Source organism: Tamandua tetradactyla, chromosome 24, assembly GCF_023851605.1.
Source record: "Tamandua tetradactyla isolate mTamTet1 chromosome 24, mTamTet1.pri, whole genome shotgun sequence".
Lineage (NCBI taxonomy): Eukaryota > Metazoa > Chordata > Mammalia > Pilosa > Myrmecophagidae > Tamandua > Tamandua tetradactyla.
The window spans coordinates 13,130,424-13,147,617 of record NC_135350.1 but is presented as its reverse complement, the minus strand read 5'-3'; the positions used below and the strand labels follow the sequence as shown (position 1 = coordinate 13,147,617).

The 17,194-nt window shown below is 37.8% G+C and overlaps 1 protein-coding gene across 2 annotated transcripts in view; it reads right to left on the bottom strand.

Annotated features, from left to right (window-relative positions):
• The window catches only part of CFI (complement factor I), a 57,419-nt gene that overhangs the window by 39,136 nt on the left and 1,089 nt on the right, over positions 1 to 17,194 (bottom strand). Inside the window, exon 2 of one of the 2 annotated variants that reach the window (XM_077142554.1) lies at positions 861 to 941. The exons of the other annotated variant lie outside the window; for it this stretch is intronic. Coding sequence (XP_076998669.1) covers positions 861 to 941 — 81 coding nt within the window. The remainder of the gene's footprint in view (positions 1 to 860; positions 942 to 17,194) is intronic. 2 annotated transcript variants of the gene reach the window in all.

The window sequence follows — 17,194 nt, the reverse complement described above, 5'->3', positions numbered from 1 at the left end:
GTTGAACACAAGCTAATCTAGAGGTCTGGAATAAGTCCAACCAAGTGTCAAAGAAAAGTCATAGCACAAAGCCAATCAACAAGAAAACCCTAGGCAAAAGACAGAAAATGACTTCCAGAATAAACTAATTGAGAAAATCAGATGCCTAGAGACCAGCCAAAAACCATACCACACTAAGAAACATGAAGATATGGACTAGTCAAAGGAACAAACTAAAACTTCAGACAAGATACAGGAGTTGAAACAACCAATAAGGATGTTCCATTGAATCTCATAAATCAATTCAATAAGATGAAGAAAAATGTGGCAAAAGAGGTAAAGGATATAAAGAAGACATTGGATGAGCATAAAGAAGAACTCAGAAGCATGAAAAAATAACAGAACGTAACAAGAATGAAAGGGACAATAGAAGAGATAAAAAATGCAATGGATACATACAACAGCAGATTTGAACAGACAGAACAAGGGATTAGCAAACTAGGGGGTGAGACATCTGGAATCTTACACACAAGAAACCAAATAGGGAAAGCAATGGAAAAATTTGAGCAGAATCTCAGGGAACGGAATGACAGCACAATGCACGTGAATATACATGCCATGAATACCCCAGAGGGAGGAGAGAAGGGAAAGGAAGCAGAAAGAACATTTGAGGAAATAATGGTAAAAAAATTTCCCAAATCTTCTGAAAGACATCAATATACAAGTCCAAGAAATTCAATGTATCCTAAACAGAATAAATCCGAATAACCCACTCTAAGACATTGACTAATCAGACTGTCAAATGCAGCAACAGAAAAGTGATTCATCACATACAAGGAAAGTTTGATAAGACTAAGTGCAAATTTCTCATTAATAAAAACCTGGAAGCGGGTGGTGTGACGGTGGCTCGGTGGCAGAGTTTTCACTTGCCATACTGGAGACCTGGGTTCGATTCCTGGTGCCTGCCCATGCAAAAAAAAAAAAAAAAAAGGTTACATAATTGAATGTATAGGGTGGGCCATGGTGGTTCAGTGGCAGAGTTCTTGCCTACCATGCCAGAGACCTGGGTTTGATTCCCGGTGCCTTCCCGTACAAAAAACAAAACAAAACCCTGGAAGTGAGAAGGTAAAGGTATGATATATTTAAGGTATTGGAAGAGAAAAACTGCCAACCAAGAATTCTTTATCCAGCAAAATCACCCTTCAAAAATGAGGGAGAGTTTAAAATATTTACAAGTAAACAGAATCTGAGAGAGTTCATTAACGAAAGACCTGCTCTACAAGAAATATTAAAGGGAGTTTTGCAGACTGAGAGGAAAAGACAAGAAAGGGGGGTTTGGGAGAGAGTATAGAAATGAACCAAAAAATATCAGTAAGGGTAAAAAAGGAGAAAAAAATAACACATGACATATAAAAGCTAAAGGATAAAATGGTTGAAGAAAGTACTGTCTTTACAGTAATAATGTTGAATGTTAATGGATTAAATTACTCAATCAAAAGACACAGAATTGCAAAATGGAAAAAAAATAAAAACATGAGCCATCTATATGCTATCTAAAAGAGACTCACCTTAGACCCAAGGACAAAAATAGTTGAAAGTGAAAGGTTGGAAAAGATATACCACATAAACAGCAAACAGAAAAGAGTGGGGATAGCTATACTAATATCGGATAAAATAGACTTTAAAAGTAAAACTGTTAAAAGAGACAAAGAAGGATACTTTATATTAAAAGAAGGGGGAATCCACTGAGAAGAAATAACAATTATAAATATTTATGCACCTAACCAGGGTGCCCCAAAATATATTAGGCAAACACTAGCAACACTGAAGGGAGAAGTAGATACCTTGACAATAATAGTTGGAGACTTCAAAACACCACTCTCATTGATGGATAGAACATCTAGACAGAGCATCAATAAGGAAACAGAGATCTTGAGTAATATAAGTGAACTAAATTTAAAAATTTAGACATTGCACCCAACAACAGCAGGATACACATTCTTCTCAAGTGCTCATGGATCATTCTCCAGGATAGACCACGTATTGGGTCACAAATCAGGTCTCAAATTTTAAAACGTTGAAATTGTTCAAAGCACTTTATCTGATCATAATGGAATGAAGCTGGAAATCAGTAACAGGCAAAGGACTGGAAAACCCACAAATTTATGGAGGCTAAACAATACACTCTTAAACAATCAGTGGGTCAAAGAAGAAATTACAAGAGAAATCAGTAACTATGTCAAAACAAATAAAAATGAGAACATGACATATCAAAACTTTTGGGATGGCAGTGAAGATAGAGCTGAGAGGGAAATGTATTGCCCTAAATGCCTGTATTTAAAAAGAAGAAAAGCTAAAATCAAAGACTTACCTGCATACCTGGAGGAACTATTAAAAAAAAGCAAACTAATCCCAAAGAACCAGAAGGAAAGAAATAACAAAGATTAGGACAGAAATAAATGAAATTGAGATTAAAAACAACAGAAAGAATCAACAAATTAGAAGTTAGGCTCTTTGAGAAAATCAATAAAATCGATGGACACTTAGCAAGACTGACAAAGAAAAAAAGGTAAAGAATGCAAATAAATAAAATCAGAAATGGGAGGGGGGATATTGCTGTTGACTCCACAGAAATAAAAGAAATAATACTATACCAACAAACTGGACAACTTCCTAGAAGCATGAACAACCTACACTGACTCTAGAAGAAATAGATCTGTACAAACCAATCACAAATAAAGAGATTGAATCGGTCATTAAATATCTTCTCCTAAAAATGAAGTTTCTTAGACATTACATCCAAAACACAACAACAAAAGAAAAGGTAGATAAACAGGACTGCCTCAAACTCTAAAATTTTTGTGCAAAGGACTTAATCACGAAAGTGAAAAGACAACTGACTCAATGGAAGAAAATATTACGAAACCTCATATCAGGTAAGGGCTTACTATCCAGAATATATAAAGAAATCATATGACTCAACAACAAAAAGACAAACAACCCAATTAAATATAGGCAAAAGAGTTGAAGAGACATTTCTCCAAAGATGATACACAAATGGCTAAAAAGCACATGAAAAGATGCTCAATATCATTAGCTATTATGGAAATGCACATTAAAACCACAATGAGATACCATTTCATACCCACTAAAATGGCTACTATAAAAAAAAGAAAATTACAAATATTGAAGAGGTTGTGGAGAAGCAGAAGACTCATTCACTGCTGGTGGGAATGTAAAATGGTGCAGCTACTGTGGAAGACAGTGTGGAGGTTCCTTTGCAAGTGAAATACAGAATCACTATATGTACTGGTTTGAAATTGCCATGGACCCAGAAAATCCTCATTCAATAGTGCTGGGTGGGATCTTTTTGATGGTTTCCATGGAGATATGGCCCATCCAGTTGTGGGTGGTACCTTTTGAATAATAGGTGGTTCCCATTCAAGGTGGGCTTGCTTACCTTTAAGAGGGAACCATTTTGGAAAGAGCACACAGTGCTGACAGTACCCACACAGCCAGAGACCTTTGGAGAAGCAGGAGGAAAATGCCCCCAGGGAAGCCTTATGAAATGAGAAGTGAAAGTTAGCAGGCCTCACCACGTGCCTTTCCAGATGACAGAGGTGTTCTGGCCCCATCAGCCTTTATTGAATCAAGGTTATCTTTTCCTGGATGCCTTAGTTGGGCATTTTCACTGTTTTAGAGCTGTAAAATTGTAACTTATTAAATTCCTCTTTTTAAAAGCCATTCTGGTATGTTGCATTCTGGCAGCTTTACAAATTAAAACACCATATGACTCAGAAATCTCTCTACTAGTAATAAACCCAAAAGGATGGAAAGAAGGACTCAAACAGATATTTGTGCACTGATGTTCATAATGGCATTATTCACAATTGCAAAAGATGGAAGCAACCCAAGTGTCCATTAACAAGTGATTGAGTAAACAAATGCGATATATATACACAATGGTGTATTATTCAACATTAAAAAGGAATGAAGTCCTGATTCATGCCACAACATGGATGTAACTTGACATTAAATCGTGTAAAATAAGCCAGATACAAAAGGACAAATATTGCATAAGCTCACTGAATAAATTAAATAGAAGCAAATTCAGAGTTAGACTATAGAACATAGGTTACCTGTGGCTGGGGTGGGGATATGGAGTGGGGAGTTAATTCTTAAATTGTACAGAATTTCCATTTGGGTTGATTATAAGTTTTCAGAAATGGATAGTAGTGATAGCACAATATTGTGAGTATAATTAACAGCACTTATATATGTGAATATGGGAAATTTTAGGTTGTATATATGTAACCAGAATAAAAATTAAAAGAAAAAACATAGGCCTGGACAACACAGTGAGCCCCATTATAAATGAAGCACAATTATAAAGATGCTCTTTTGTGAATTATAAGTAATGTACTACAGTAGTGAAAGTTGTTAATAATAGGGTGGTATGTAGAAAAAATACATAGTTACTAAGGTAACTATGGACTATAGTTAATAGTACAATGATAACATTCTTTCATCGATTTTAGCAAAGGTACCAATTGAGAGGGGTTAAGTGGGAACACTATGTTTTTCTACATGATTATCCATTAAACATCCCACTTCTGCAATTAAAAAATAAATTCTGTTTGAATAAATCAATGGATCTCTGCAGTCATATATTTTAAGGAGTAACAAACTTGGTGCTGAATATAGTCTCATGGGATAAATTGTTGAATGAAATTTATTAATTCTATTATTAAATGCAAAACCATTTATTAAACTTCTACTGTGTGCAAGATCCTGCTAAGATGTATGTGACATGTTCTCTATCTTGTAAGAACTTGATAGCTATGTCATAATATAAAAACACATCAAATCTGGGATACAAGGCAGACTGTAGTTAGTGATATAGTAGTAACAGATACAACACAGTACTCTTGGAGAACTAGGGTGGAAAGATTTAGTTTTTCAAGAAGGATATTAAAGGACCTCATGGAGGTGACAACATTTGAGCAAGACCTTAAAAGACAGGTATACCTGCCAAAGGGGTAGCGCTAGCAGAAACACAGTGGAAGGAAGGTGCAGAACTTGTTTAGGGAATCATGGGCAGTTCCATCTGATGAATGCACAGGAATTATGCGTGCTTCAAATGGGTGGTCAGTGTTAGGAAACTAGAACAAGAGCTGGCAGGGGTAGAAAGTGAGAATGGTTTGGAAAGACACCTGAGCTAGCAATAGCAATAGGATTTGACAACTTAACCTGTGTAGGGCTGGGGGTGGGGGAAGAATGTGTTATTCCTAAGTGTTGCAATTGAGCAACATAAGGTATAACGCCCTTCATCAAAATAGATACAAAGTGAAGGCAGGGTATTATGGATTGGGGATTGAATGAGGTCCCTGAAGGATATGCATCTGGAGATAATCTGGAGATATTTTGTAGCAAGGGGAAAATGTGTGCCTGAAGCTCACAAGATTGATCATTAGCTTACTTATCATTTAATTCAGTAAACAAGTTAGTAAGCAGTACTGTCAGGGAATGGCTTAAGGGTAGGTCTAGTGCGATCCAAATCCCTGCCCTAAGGAGCCCACTATCTGGAGGAGAAAATGAAATCTACAGGCAAACATGACTGCTAAGGTCCTTAATAGAGATGAGCCACTAGAACACGGGCTCCTAACCCGATGAAGAGGCTGGAGGACATTTCCAGGAGGAGCTGATATGGTGATGGTGAGTGCAGAACTATGTGATTTTACCAGGAGCCATTGATTATACAGTTAGGATGGATTGTATGGTGTGTGAAAAAAAAACTGTTTATAAAATAAACGGAATGATACAAGTGCTGGAGAGAAAAAAAAAAAAAAGGCTGGGGAACATTTCCAGGAAGAGCTGATGTCTGGGCTGATCCCTGAAGGTGCTGAGGAGTCAGCTGGCCAAGAGGTGAGGCGGGTCGGAGGGGGATGAAGGTGACGAGTGGGGTGTGGGGGTGGGACAGGCACACTAGGCACAGTGTGAGAAAGCATATTGGAGGCTGGAGAGGAGAAGTGAGGAGGTGGTGGGAGAGAAGGTGGAGAAGCAATGAGGGAACATCACGAGGAAGCCACTGAAGGACTTTAAGGAAGGAAACAGATTTGCGTTGTAAGATCCTTCTGGAGGCCGGATGCGACAGGCTGAAGGCCAATTTGACCTGCAAGAATCCAGAGGGAATATGATAAAGGCTGGGAGCAGGCCAAATGGGCTAAAAGTCGGTCTGTGGAAAGCCAATGCTCTTTCTCCATCTCCAGTCACCCCTCCTGGAGCGGGCAGTCCTAGGCAGTGCTGAAGGCTGACTCTCCTTCTCTCCTCATCTCCAGCAGAACCCAGGGCCCCCTCTCTTTCTCAGCACCCTCCAGCTGCAGCAGTAGCATGCTGGGGCAGAGACATTCAAACAATTTTTTAAATAACACAAAACAAAACCAGCCAACCAAAACCGATAAAAAATTTGCAAAATCTGTGAAAGTCCTTCTATCCAGTATGCCTTTTAGTAAACTATAGAGAGAGGGGAAAAAAAGGAAATTCGATAAATTTGTGATTCCATAAACTGGCTTCTGACAAGTTGATCTGGAATGAAATGTATCACTTTTCATGATTCCACTACCGCTTTTGTAGCACTTGTCAGAGTTGAATTTTTGTAAATATTTAACCCCTGTATTTTCCACTGATCTGACTGGGCAGTGTCTGGGCAGCAAAAGCTTTTAATAGATTTGAAAGAGCCATACTCCAATCAGATGCAAGTAGAAAGCAGCTTGATTCTTTCCCACCTTTATCCCTTTAAAGCTTTCTAAGGATGCATGCTTCCTTGATCTTTATGCCTTGATTTTTTTATTTTTTATTTTTTTGTATGCTGTACGGCAGGGGTCACATTTCATTCTTTTTCCATGTGAGTATCCCCTTATTGCAGCACCATTTGCTGAATTTTCATTTATTTGGTTTTTCATTTGTTTGTTTGGGAAGTGCTTGATCTGGGAACGAAACCCGGGTCACCCACATGGCAGGCGAGAATTCTACCACTGAACTACCCTTGCACCCCCTCTTCCTTGATCTTTAGATAAAACTTGGGTTAGTGGGATAACATTTTCAGTCACTATCAGATTGAAATGAAAATCGAAAGTAAAAGTTTTTCATTCTGGGAACAGTCCTTAAACAGCAATATTCTGTTCCATGTAAGAGTTGAAACTCTGACTTTCATTTCAATTGAAAACTTCTCCTCTTTCCTAGCTCAGATTTGCCTTCAAGGGTTTGGTGGGCTCTTTTAAAGTTCTACTCATTGAGCTCTCCATGGTTTCCAACCTCGGCAGCATCAGAATGGGGAAGAAGGAAAGAGGGACAGGCAGCAAGTTCTCACCGGACTGTTTCTGAAGATCTGGCTTTGGTGCTCCGAGTTTGGTGTGCTGTGTAGAGGGAGGGGAGTTAGATCTGACTCTCTTTTGTTGGGTACTTTGCAAGTGCTCCAGAAATGACATTACTGGGACACCTGATGTCAACTCACCTAATGCCCTAATGCCTCTCCCCCACCTGGCAGCAGATGGTGGCTGCACTCTCTACCTCTGCCTCTAACAGTGCATCTCCAACCTCTTTTTGCTGAGGTTGCTCATTCTTGCCAGGGAGCCTATTGGGTGGGGGTTTTATTTCAGGTGACCCTCAGGCCCTTTCTTGCTGGAGGAGCCACATCCACTCCTTCTGGACACGCAGCTTGTTCCAACACAGACCCTTTCTTTGCTCTGCCACTAGGCTCCTCCAGCCATGATCTTTAGTCTTTATTCTTTGCAAATGTGAATCAAATATCCGTTTCTTTGCACCCAAAGACTCCAGAAAACAAATGTCCTGTGTTTCAAGGTGGATTAAGCAAGGCCCCTTCACAATGTTTGAAGAGAGGTAGCAGCGCATCCACTTCTTCCTCATTGCTGGGGTAGGGGCCAGGGTGGAAGGGAAAGGCCATCTCATTTCAACAACTTTCTCAAAAGAAATTACCAGTCACTTTCAACCTTTTTAATCTCTTCAAGCTAAGAGTTGAAAAACCAACCTGGACCACTTCCCTGGCAAGTTTCATATTCCAAGTATTTTAGTTTTTAATGCGGAAATACTTGCCACCAATTATTTTGTTCTTAGTCAAAGCTGAGACACAAAGAGTATCATTTTTATGTCCTTTTTACATACATTGTCTTTACCTTTGTGTCCCCAGCGCCTGGCACAGTGCGTACATTTATTGAATGAGTGCTGAAAAAGAACAATAAAGATAGACACTTCAGGGACAGAAGAAGAACAAGTGAAAGAGACATAGTTCCTCAGCAAGAGGGGTGTTTGTAGGGTGTCTGCTGCTGCAGAGAGCTTTAGAGGATGAGGGCTGAACAAAGGCCTCTGGATTTGATGAACAAATTGGGGTCCATTGAGAAAGTAGTTTCAGCTAAGTGTTAGAGGCAGAAAATGGACCTTGGTGAGTTATAGTTTGAAAGAGTGGTGAAGAAATGGAAATAGAAGTACAGACTAATCTTTCTGTTAGTTAGATAATGGGGGGGCTGAACACAGACTTTTATCTCTGCTTCCTCCTCAAGTCCATTAAAATGAGAGTAAAGGAAAAAAAATTAAAATATATTAACAACAAGGCCAAGAGAATGGGAGAGAAGAGTACCAAAGGCTAGAAACGTTATAAAAATGTTGGCTGTGGACAACAGATGGGCTAATAGACCACAGAGAAATGAAACCCAAGTCTACATGAGGGAAGACCATAAGCGTAAAGTGGATTCACCCTGCAGAGCCCCAGCACGGTTTAGGAATTGATGCTTTTGGTCCTCTGAAGAAGATGGAATGGCTAAAACCTGGTTCATTGAAAGAAATGATTTCATGAACACACTACTTAGAAATCTCAGGTAAATAGCTGAAGATACTGCAAAGATTTGAGAGTGGTTTTCCCTGGGCAGAGAGAATCAAGAGTGAGGAGGAGGGTGATGGGTACTTCTGTGGTCAGCAAGGTGGAATTGGTTAGTGGTGATATCTATGACCAGTAAGAGTTAAATATCTTGAATATCATCCATTGTTTTAAACATACAGTATTATCTGCCTTTATAAGCTATGTGCATGAATTAATTTGATAAAAAGTAAGAAAATAAGAAAAGGATGGTCCGTATACTTTCAGTGGGAAAAAGTAGCATAAAGGGACACAGAATAAAAAGAGGAGATTTATTGTTGTTAAGATAGAGGAGAATTTACCATGATTATAGGTTAAGGACATGAATCCAATAGAATGGGAAAGATTGAGGATTTAAGAGAGGAGGGAAATTGTCAAAACCAGTTTGAGGAGCGGACAGGAGGAGTTATCAGAGCATGGTGGAGAAGTTTTCCTCAGAAATTAAGCAGTCTAAATCTTCCTTTAGATAAGAAGGGATCAGGATGGGGTCGAGAATCAGAGAACCTTTGATGTAGGGTGACAGAGCTATGAGAAAAATTATGTCAGATAGACTCAGTTGTCTCAGTAAATTTCCTCTTGTAAATTGGAATCTATCAGATGATAATTGTTCTAGTTTTGCTAGCTGCTAGGAATGCAATATACCAGAAACGGAATGGCTTTTAAAAGGGGGAATTTAATGAGTTGCTAGTTTACAGTTCTAAGGCCGAGAAAATGTCCCAATTAAAACAAGTCTATGGAAATCTCCAATCAAAGGCATCCAGGGAAAGATACTTTGGTTCAAGAAGGCCGATGAAGTTCAGGGTTTCTCTCTCAAGTGAGAAGGCACATGGTGAACACAGTCAGGGCTTCTCTCTCGGCTGGAAGGGCACATGGTGAATACGGTGTTATCTATTAGCTTTCTCTCCTGGCTTCCTATTTCATGAAGCTCCCCAGGAGGCGTTTTCCTTCTTCATCTCCAAAGGTCACTGGCTGGTGGACTCTTTGCTTCGTGGTGCTGCAGCATTCTCTGCTCTCTCTGAGTCTCTCATTCTCCAAAATGTTTCCGCTTTTATAGGACTTCAGAAACTAATCAAGACCCACTCAAATGGGTGGAGACATGTCGTCACCTAATCCAGTTTAACAACCACTCTTGACTAAATCACATCAACCAGGGAGATGATCCAATCACAGTTTCAAACATACAGTATTGAATAGAGATTATTCTACCTTTATGAAATGGGATTTATATTGAAACATGGCTTTTCTTAGGGGGCATGCTTCCTTTCAAACCAGCACAGTAATGTTACCATTTTAAATTTCAGAATGATGGCAACTGATAAAACCAACACAGGTACTGTTAGCAATGGCAACACTTAACAAAGGAGAGATAGAAAACCATTTTGGGGTGGTAGCTGGGGACAGTTTGGAGTGAGGTTTGTTCATACACTACATAAAACATGAAAGCATTAGGCTCTGACTCAAAGGAGTTAGGTAACTTAAATGTGTCTATCAGTTCTCAATGTCTAAAATGGTGGTTGCTAAATTATGTGCTAGAGATTTTGAGGACTTTATTAAAGGGGTTTGTGAATCCATTTGTACACACAGGTTTTGCTCAAAGACAGATAAAAACTATGCCTATATATTTATGTATACCTATCTTTCAAATTTATGTAGATGCTTTTATGAGTAATAAGAAACAAAATTATTTAAATCATCATTGGAAACTTAGTGACTTTGTCATTTCCCCCCACCACAATAGCAGATAAAAGAACAACAACTATTATGTGTATGCTTGTTAGTAGGGTGGGGTGGTAGCTCTGAGAATTTTTTAATTTTTATCTTTGTGATAGACATTGATATCCAATTTTCATCTACTTTCAGGCAAATGGAAAGATTGCATTTCACTGTCCCTTTGGTCAATGAAATGCCAGATGAATGAAGTAACATCTGCTGATTTTAGGTAGAAGCATTTGGTGGCAAGTGCTCAACAACCCATCCTTCTCTTTTCCTGCACGGTGATTATATGGGGACACAGAAAATGGAGTGACCATAGAAACAAAGTAGCCTAGAATGCTGGGCCAAAGCATGAAGTATAGGCTCCTGGAGAGTCACCCAGACTCACAGTGGAGGCAAAAAGTAAACTTTTGTTAAGTCCTTAAGATTTTAGGATTGGTTTTTACTGCTGCATAACCTAGACTATACTTACTAAAACAGTCTTCATTATCCAAAACCTTAAGAACTACATACTAGGGAGTATGTCACCTGAATTATTTTGTGTAAGCTAAGTGTGTGATTAAGTCATGCTTGTAAGCTATGTGTGTGATTAAGGTGTGATAAAGAAGTAGTTTCTTCCATTCTCATTGAGCCTGGAGATATGAGCTGAAGTAGAAAACAAACACATGAACCAAGTACCCCAATGGTGCCCCTAGATTGTCAGCATCAAAACTATCAGGGACATATCTTACAAATTCAGACCCTTGGATTCAACATAGGCCTTCTGAATCAGAGTGTCTGAGGGGAGAACTGGGAATCTGCACTTTAAACAAGCTCTGTTAGGAATCTTATGCTCCCCAAAGACCGAGAGCCACTCTGCTGACCAGTAATTTTTGAAGTAAGTTATATACATTCTGGAAAGTTTAAGAATAATTCAGTAGAGTGTGGGGAAAATATTCTATTACTTTTTTTATTGAAAAAAGTAGGAAGAAAAGAAATTAATCTTTGAATATAAATTGGCACTTGTGCTTGTGCTCACAGCATATTCTTTCAATATTGAGAGCCTACAATGAGCCAGGCACTTATCTAGGTCCTGGGGATAAGACAATGAACAGTACAGCCATTGAGCTTACATTTCTAGTAGAGGGAGACAGACAAAAACAAATAAATAAGAAAAATATAGTATGCCATAAGGTGTTAAACGCTATGCAAGGTAAGAGGGATAGAGAATATGGGGAATGGGGGAGATAATTGCTATTTTGTGTAGAGTTGTCAGGAAAGTGGGATGCTGTGATTTGTCAATACCAAAAATGTTGGCTTTATAAATCAGTAAGGGGAAAATTCTGGAATTATTGGGAGAAGCTTGATAGAAAAGGCCTAGATTGCCTTGAAGAGATTATTAGTAGAAATATGGATGCTAAAGGTATTCCAGTGAGAACTGATACAGAAATGATGAATGTGTCATTGCAGACTGAAGGAAAGGCAATCCTTATTTTAAAGTGACAGAGAATTTGGCAAAGTTGAGTCCTGGTTAGGTGGAAGGCAGAATTTGAAAGTGATGAGCTTGGATATTTAGTTGAAGAGATTTCCAAAGTAATTGTGGAAAAACGTAGCCTGGCTTCTCTTTGCAGCTTACAATAAAATGCTAGAGGAAAGGGATAAGTTGAGAACTAAACTTTCAGTATGAAGAAACCAGAAATTGATGGTTTTGAAAATTCTGAACTTTCAGAGAATGAATCACAAGAGAATAGTACCCCATGTGAGGATGTAACTAAACATGGAATCAGTCAGCCATTTCAGAGTGAGTCAGGATTGGAAATGCAGTTATCCAGAAAGTATTTGTGGAAAGTCCTATTGTTTGATGGTGGGGACCCTTGGGTACTGCACATGAAACCAGCAATTCTTTTTGCAAGATCTATATAAATGGAAGCACTACCAGTCTGGACTAAAAGGAAGAGATTAAAGGAAAACCAACTTTAAAGGCAGAATCATGGAAGCTGAGTTCTGGAGCAAAGACACTTCAGGCCAGGAGAGTGGACCTACCCCATGTATGTGGGAAGGATGAGTTTGCCCTGTAGAAGGTAGGCCTTCCACCTACCACCTCAGGAAGAGTGCTGCTGTCCTAGACTTCAGAGGGGATGAAAACACATTCCCCAGGGATTGGGGAAAATCTGGTCACCACCTCCCTGTTCTGAGGGAGTTAAGCCTGTGCTCTGGAGATTGGAGACAATCTGGCTACACCCACTGCTCTGAAAGTGTGTGCCTGTACCCCAGAGACTGGGGAGAGTCTGGCTGCCACCCTGATGCTTGAGAGGGTGGGGCCTAGAGTTTGGCTGCCACCCAATGCCTGGAGATGTTGGTGTCTTCACCCTAGTGTTTGGAGAGGGCCCTGGAGAGCAGGGCCACTGTGCAAGCCCTTGGAAAGGGTGGTGCTACTGCTCTATCAAACCCTGTGAACAAAAGTCATTCAAGACTCTCAGATTTTAAAATCTAATGAAGTAAGCCCTGCGGATTTTCAGAACTGTTTTGGACTGGTGACCCCTGTCTGGTTTAACATTTATACTATGACTGTCCCACCATTGTATATTAGAAGCAGATAACTTGTTCTAAGTTTCATAGGTCCAAAGACAGAGGGGAATTTTGCCCCAGAAAAGACCATGCCTGTAACAGATTTTGATAAGACTTTGTATTTAATATTGTTACTGGAGTGATTTAAGGCTTTTGTGATATTGTGATGGAATGAATGCATTCTGTATGTGGAAATAACATGTAGTTTGGGGGTCCAGGGGTGCAATGTGGTAGTTGGAATCTGTTACATATCCCAGGAAAGCCATGTTCTTTTAATCCATTCTTGTGGGTGCAGAAATGTTGTAGGTGGAACCTTTTGATTAGGTTGTTTCACTTGGGATGTGACCCACCTCATTTAAGGGGGTCTTAATCCTCTTACTGGAGGCCTTTATGAGAGGATGACATACTTTATAAGAGGATTAGCGTACAGAAGCTAAGAGATAAAATTAAGAGAAGCTCAAAGAAAAAGCCTTCTGAGAAGCTGAGAGAGGACACAGTGAAGTTGAGAGGAAGCTACTGAAGCCAGAAGATGAAGGAATGAAACCTGAGAGAAAAGAACCAGTAGACAGTGCCATGTGCCTTGCTATCTAACAGAAGGGCCCATGCTCACTGGTAACCTGTCTTCAGAGAAGCCATCCTGCTGATGCTTTAATTTGGACATTTTCATGGCCTTAGAACTGTAAACTTGTAAGCTAATAAATCCCCATTGTTAAAAGCCGGTCTATTTTTGGTGAATATTGCATTTCATCAGCCCTAGCAAACCAAAACAACCCTACCCCCCAACAGGAATGCATAGATATTCCTGTCATTGCCCTTTTTAAAAAAATGTTCTATTATGATATAAATCACATACTATAGAATTCAGTTACTTAAAGTAGTATATTCATGGATATGAACAACCATCACTGCAGTCAATATTAGAACATTTTAAACACCTCAAGAAAAAATCTTTTATCCTTTAGCTTAGCATAATGTTTTCAAGGTTCATCCATGTTGTAGCATGTATCAGTACTTTATTCCTTTTTATGGCTGAATATAACAGATTTTCTGGTTGTTCACCTCCTTATTCCCAGAGCTTCTGTTCTATCAGTTCCTATAAACTATCTCATTCTCTTCTTTTCTTTTTAAATGTGATTTTATTGACATATAGTCACACACTTTACAATCCATACAAAGTATATAATCAATGGCTCACAGTATCATCAAATTGTTGAACATTCATCACCACAATCAATTTTAGAACATTTTCATTACTCAAAACAAAACAAAATGAAACATCCCATGCTCCTTATCCATCATTGACAATAAGTCATTATAACCATATTCCATATATTCAGAAAGTTAAACAGAGACATGGAAGATATTAAAAGGATCCAAACTGAATTTCTAGGGATGAAAATTACAATGTCTGAGATAAAAATATATACTGGAAGAAACTAATGCCAAGATCAGACATTACAGAAGAAAAGGTTAGTAAACTTAAAGATATATCAAAAGAAACTATCCAGAATGAAACAGAAAGAGGAAAAAACAAACATTGTACCAGTGATTTGTAGGATAACTTCAAGTAGTCTAGTATATATGCAACTGGAAATTGGGGTCCCCAAATTAGAGAAGAGAGGCAAGAATAAAAAAATATTTGAAGAAATAATGCCTGAAAATTTTTTTGTAATCTGATGAAAACTAAAAACCCACAGATACAAAAGCTGAATGAACCCCATGCCCAACACACATGAAAAAACTCCACAAAGGCACATAATAATCAAATTGCTTGAAACCAGTGATAAATAGAGAATCTTTAAAACAGTCCAAAAAAAAAAAGCCCATTATGTACAGAAGAATAAATGTAAGGTGACAGCAAATTTTTAATCAGAAGCAATGCAAGTGTTAAGAGAATGGAGCAACATTCTTAAAGTACTGAAGGAAAAAACTGTCAACCTATATCCGATATCCCATAAAAATATCTTTAAGAAATTAAGGGAAAACTAGCTTTTTTACAAGTACAAAAGTTGAAAGAATTTATCACAAGTAGCTCCGCACCAAGAATTTTTTAAATTTTAATATTTTTATTATAAAAACTTAATATACAAACATATATCCTTGACATAATATTCCATATGTGGTGTACAATCAGTGGCTCACAATATCATCACATGATTGTATATTCATCACCATGATCTTTTGAACATTTGCATCACTCCAGCAAAAGAAATAAAAAAAAAAGATTCATACATACCATACCCTTCACTCCCCTTCTCGTTGACCACTAGTGCTTCCATCTACTCAATTTATTTTGCCCCTTGTACCCCCTATTATTTATTTATTTTTATCAATATATTTTACTCATCTGTCCATACCCTAGATATAAGGAGCATTAGATACAAGGTTTTCACAATCACACAGTCACACTGTAAACGTTATATACTAAGATAAGTTTTTTAACACCCCGTCAAAGAGAAGGAAAATTACCCCAGTCAAAAATCTGATCTACATAAAGGTATGAGGAATACGGGAAATCTCTGGAAATTTTCAGCACTGGGGGTAAAGACCTTTCTTTCTGCTTTGCACCTTGCCCCATCTGCACATGCTTCCTTACCATCTGTTCACCTGCTGATCATCACCCTGATTTTGTTCTCTAAAATACCATAAATTTAAGCCTAGTTTGTAATAAACTTGTAGGGTGGAATTAAGTTTGAGGGTGTCAGATTACATCACAGCATTGCACATTACAGTAGAAAGCTGCATTAACTGAACCATTCAGCTTTCCTATTCATGAACATCCTTTGGTTATCATTACCTAACATCAGAATGTCTCAGCAGCCATTCCCTCTATGCTGTGGGTTTCCTGTCCCTTCTTTCCTGAGTCCTCTTACTTCTTTCTCTGGGCATGCTCAGTAAAACCAAAATTCTCTTCACAATTCCAAGTGAATTTTACCTCCCTGCCCATCCACACCAGTTGTTGACATAATCCACTTCCAAATTAGCCTATCAAGATGTTTTGATTTTTAGAAAAGGGGGTGTGTGTCTTTTTATCCCTTATAAGAAATCTACCATCAGCCCCTAAAATAACAAAATTTTATCCCAACGATACATATTTTATTTCATTCTGAAAATTTAGAGACATTTTTAAACTAATTTGAACACATTTGAACTTGTTTCTGTGATAACCTCCACTTAAAAACGTCTTCTTCTCAGCAGCTAGGATAAGAAAATACCCGCTCTATTTCATAAACTAACTTTAAGTTCTGACTCTCTCAAAAATATTAAACTAACCCCTCTCAAAATGCTGTTTGTTAAAGGATAAAGACAATTTTATTACTGGAAAACTGTTCAATAAAAGAAAGAGACTTTCCCTATCTTTAAATGGAAGTCACTGTTTTTGTTGTTGTTCTAAGAATCAGAAACAGGCTGAAATTTTTTCTCAATAAATTTTTTTTTCTAATTATAAAGTAGTGCACATTTATTTGGTTGTTTATAAAAGAATAAAATAAAAATAAAAATGCCTACATCCCATTATCCAGAGATAGTAACTGTTAACTATTGGATATATACCCTCCAAGAACTTTCAAATTGCCACATATATAAGCAACTGCATGTATGTATTTGAGTGGTATATACACTGATATATATATTACATATATACACACATATTTTTTTCTTTAGCAAAAGTAATATTGTAGTAATTTTTGAATTTGAAATTCAAATTTATTGAAATTATTTTGATAACAATTAATTATTATAATTAATAAGTATTAATAATATATTATTATTTCAATAAATATTGAACTACATCATTTTCAATTGCTACATGATAGTTCATTTGTGAATGTACAATAATTTAATCAGCTTCTAATCAATGAACATTTAGTTTATTTCCATTTGTTTTCTATTATAAGCATTGATGATGATATGTATTTTAGAAGTTGTTAGAAACTTAAAATATGTAACTCTGGTTTCTTAAATAGCTTTCTTTAAATATTTGCTTCTACAAGCTAGGCTTAAGAAATTATTGGAATCCTGTTTCAA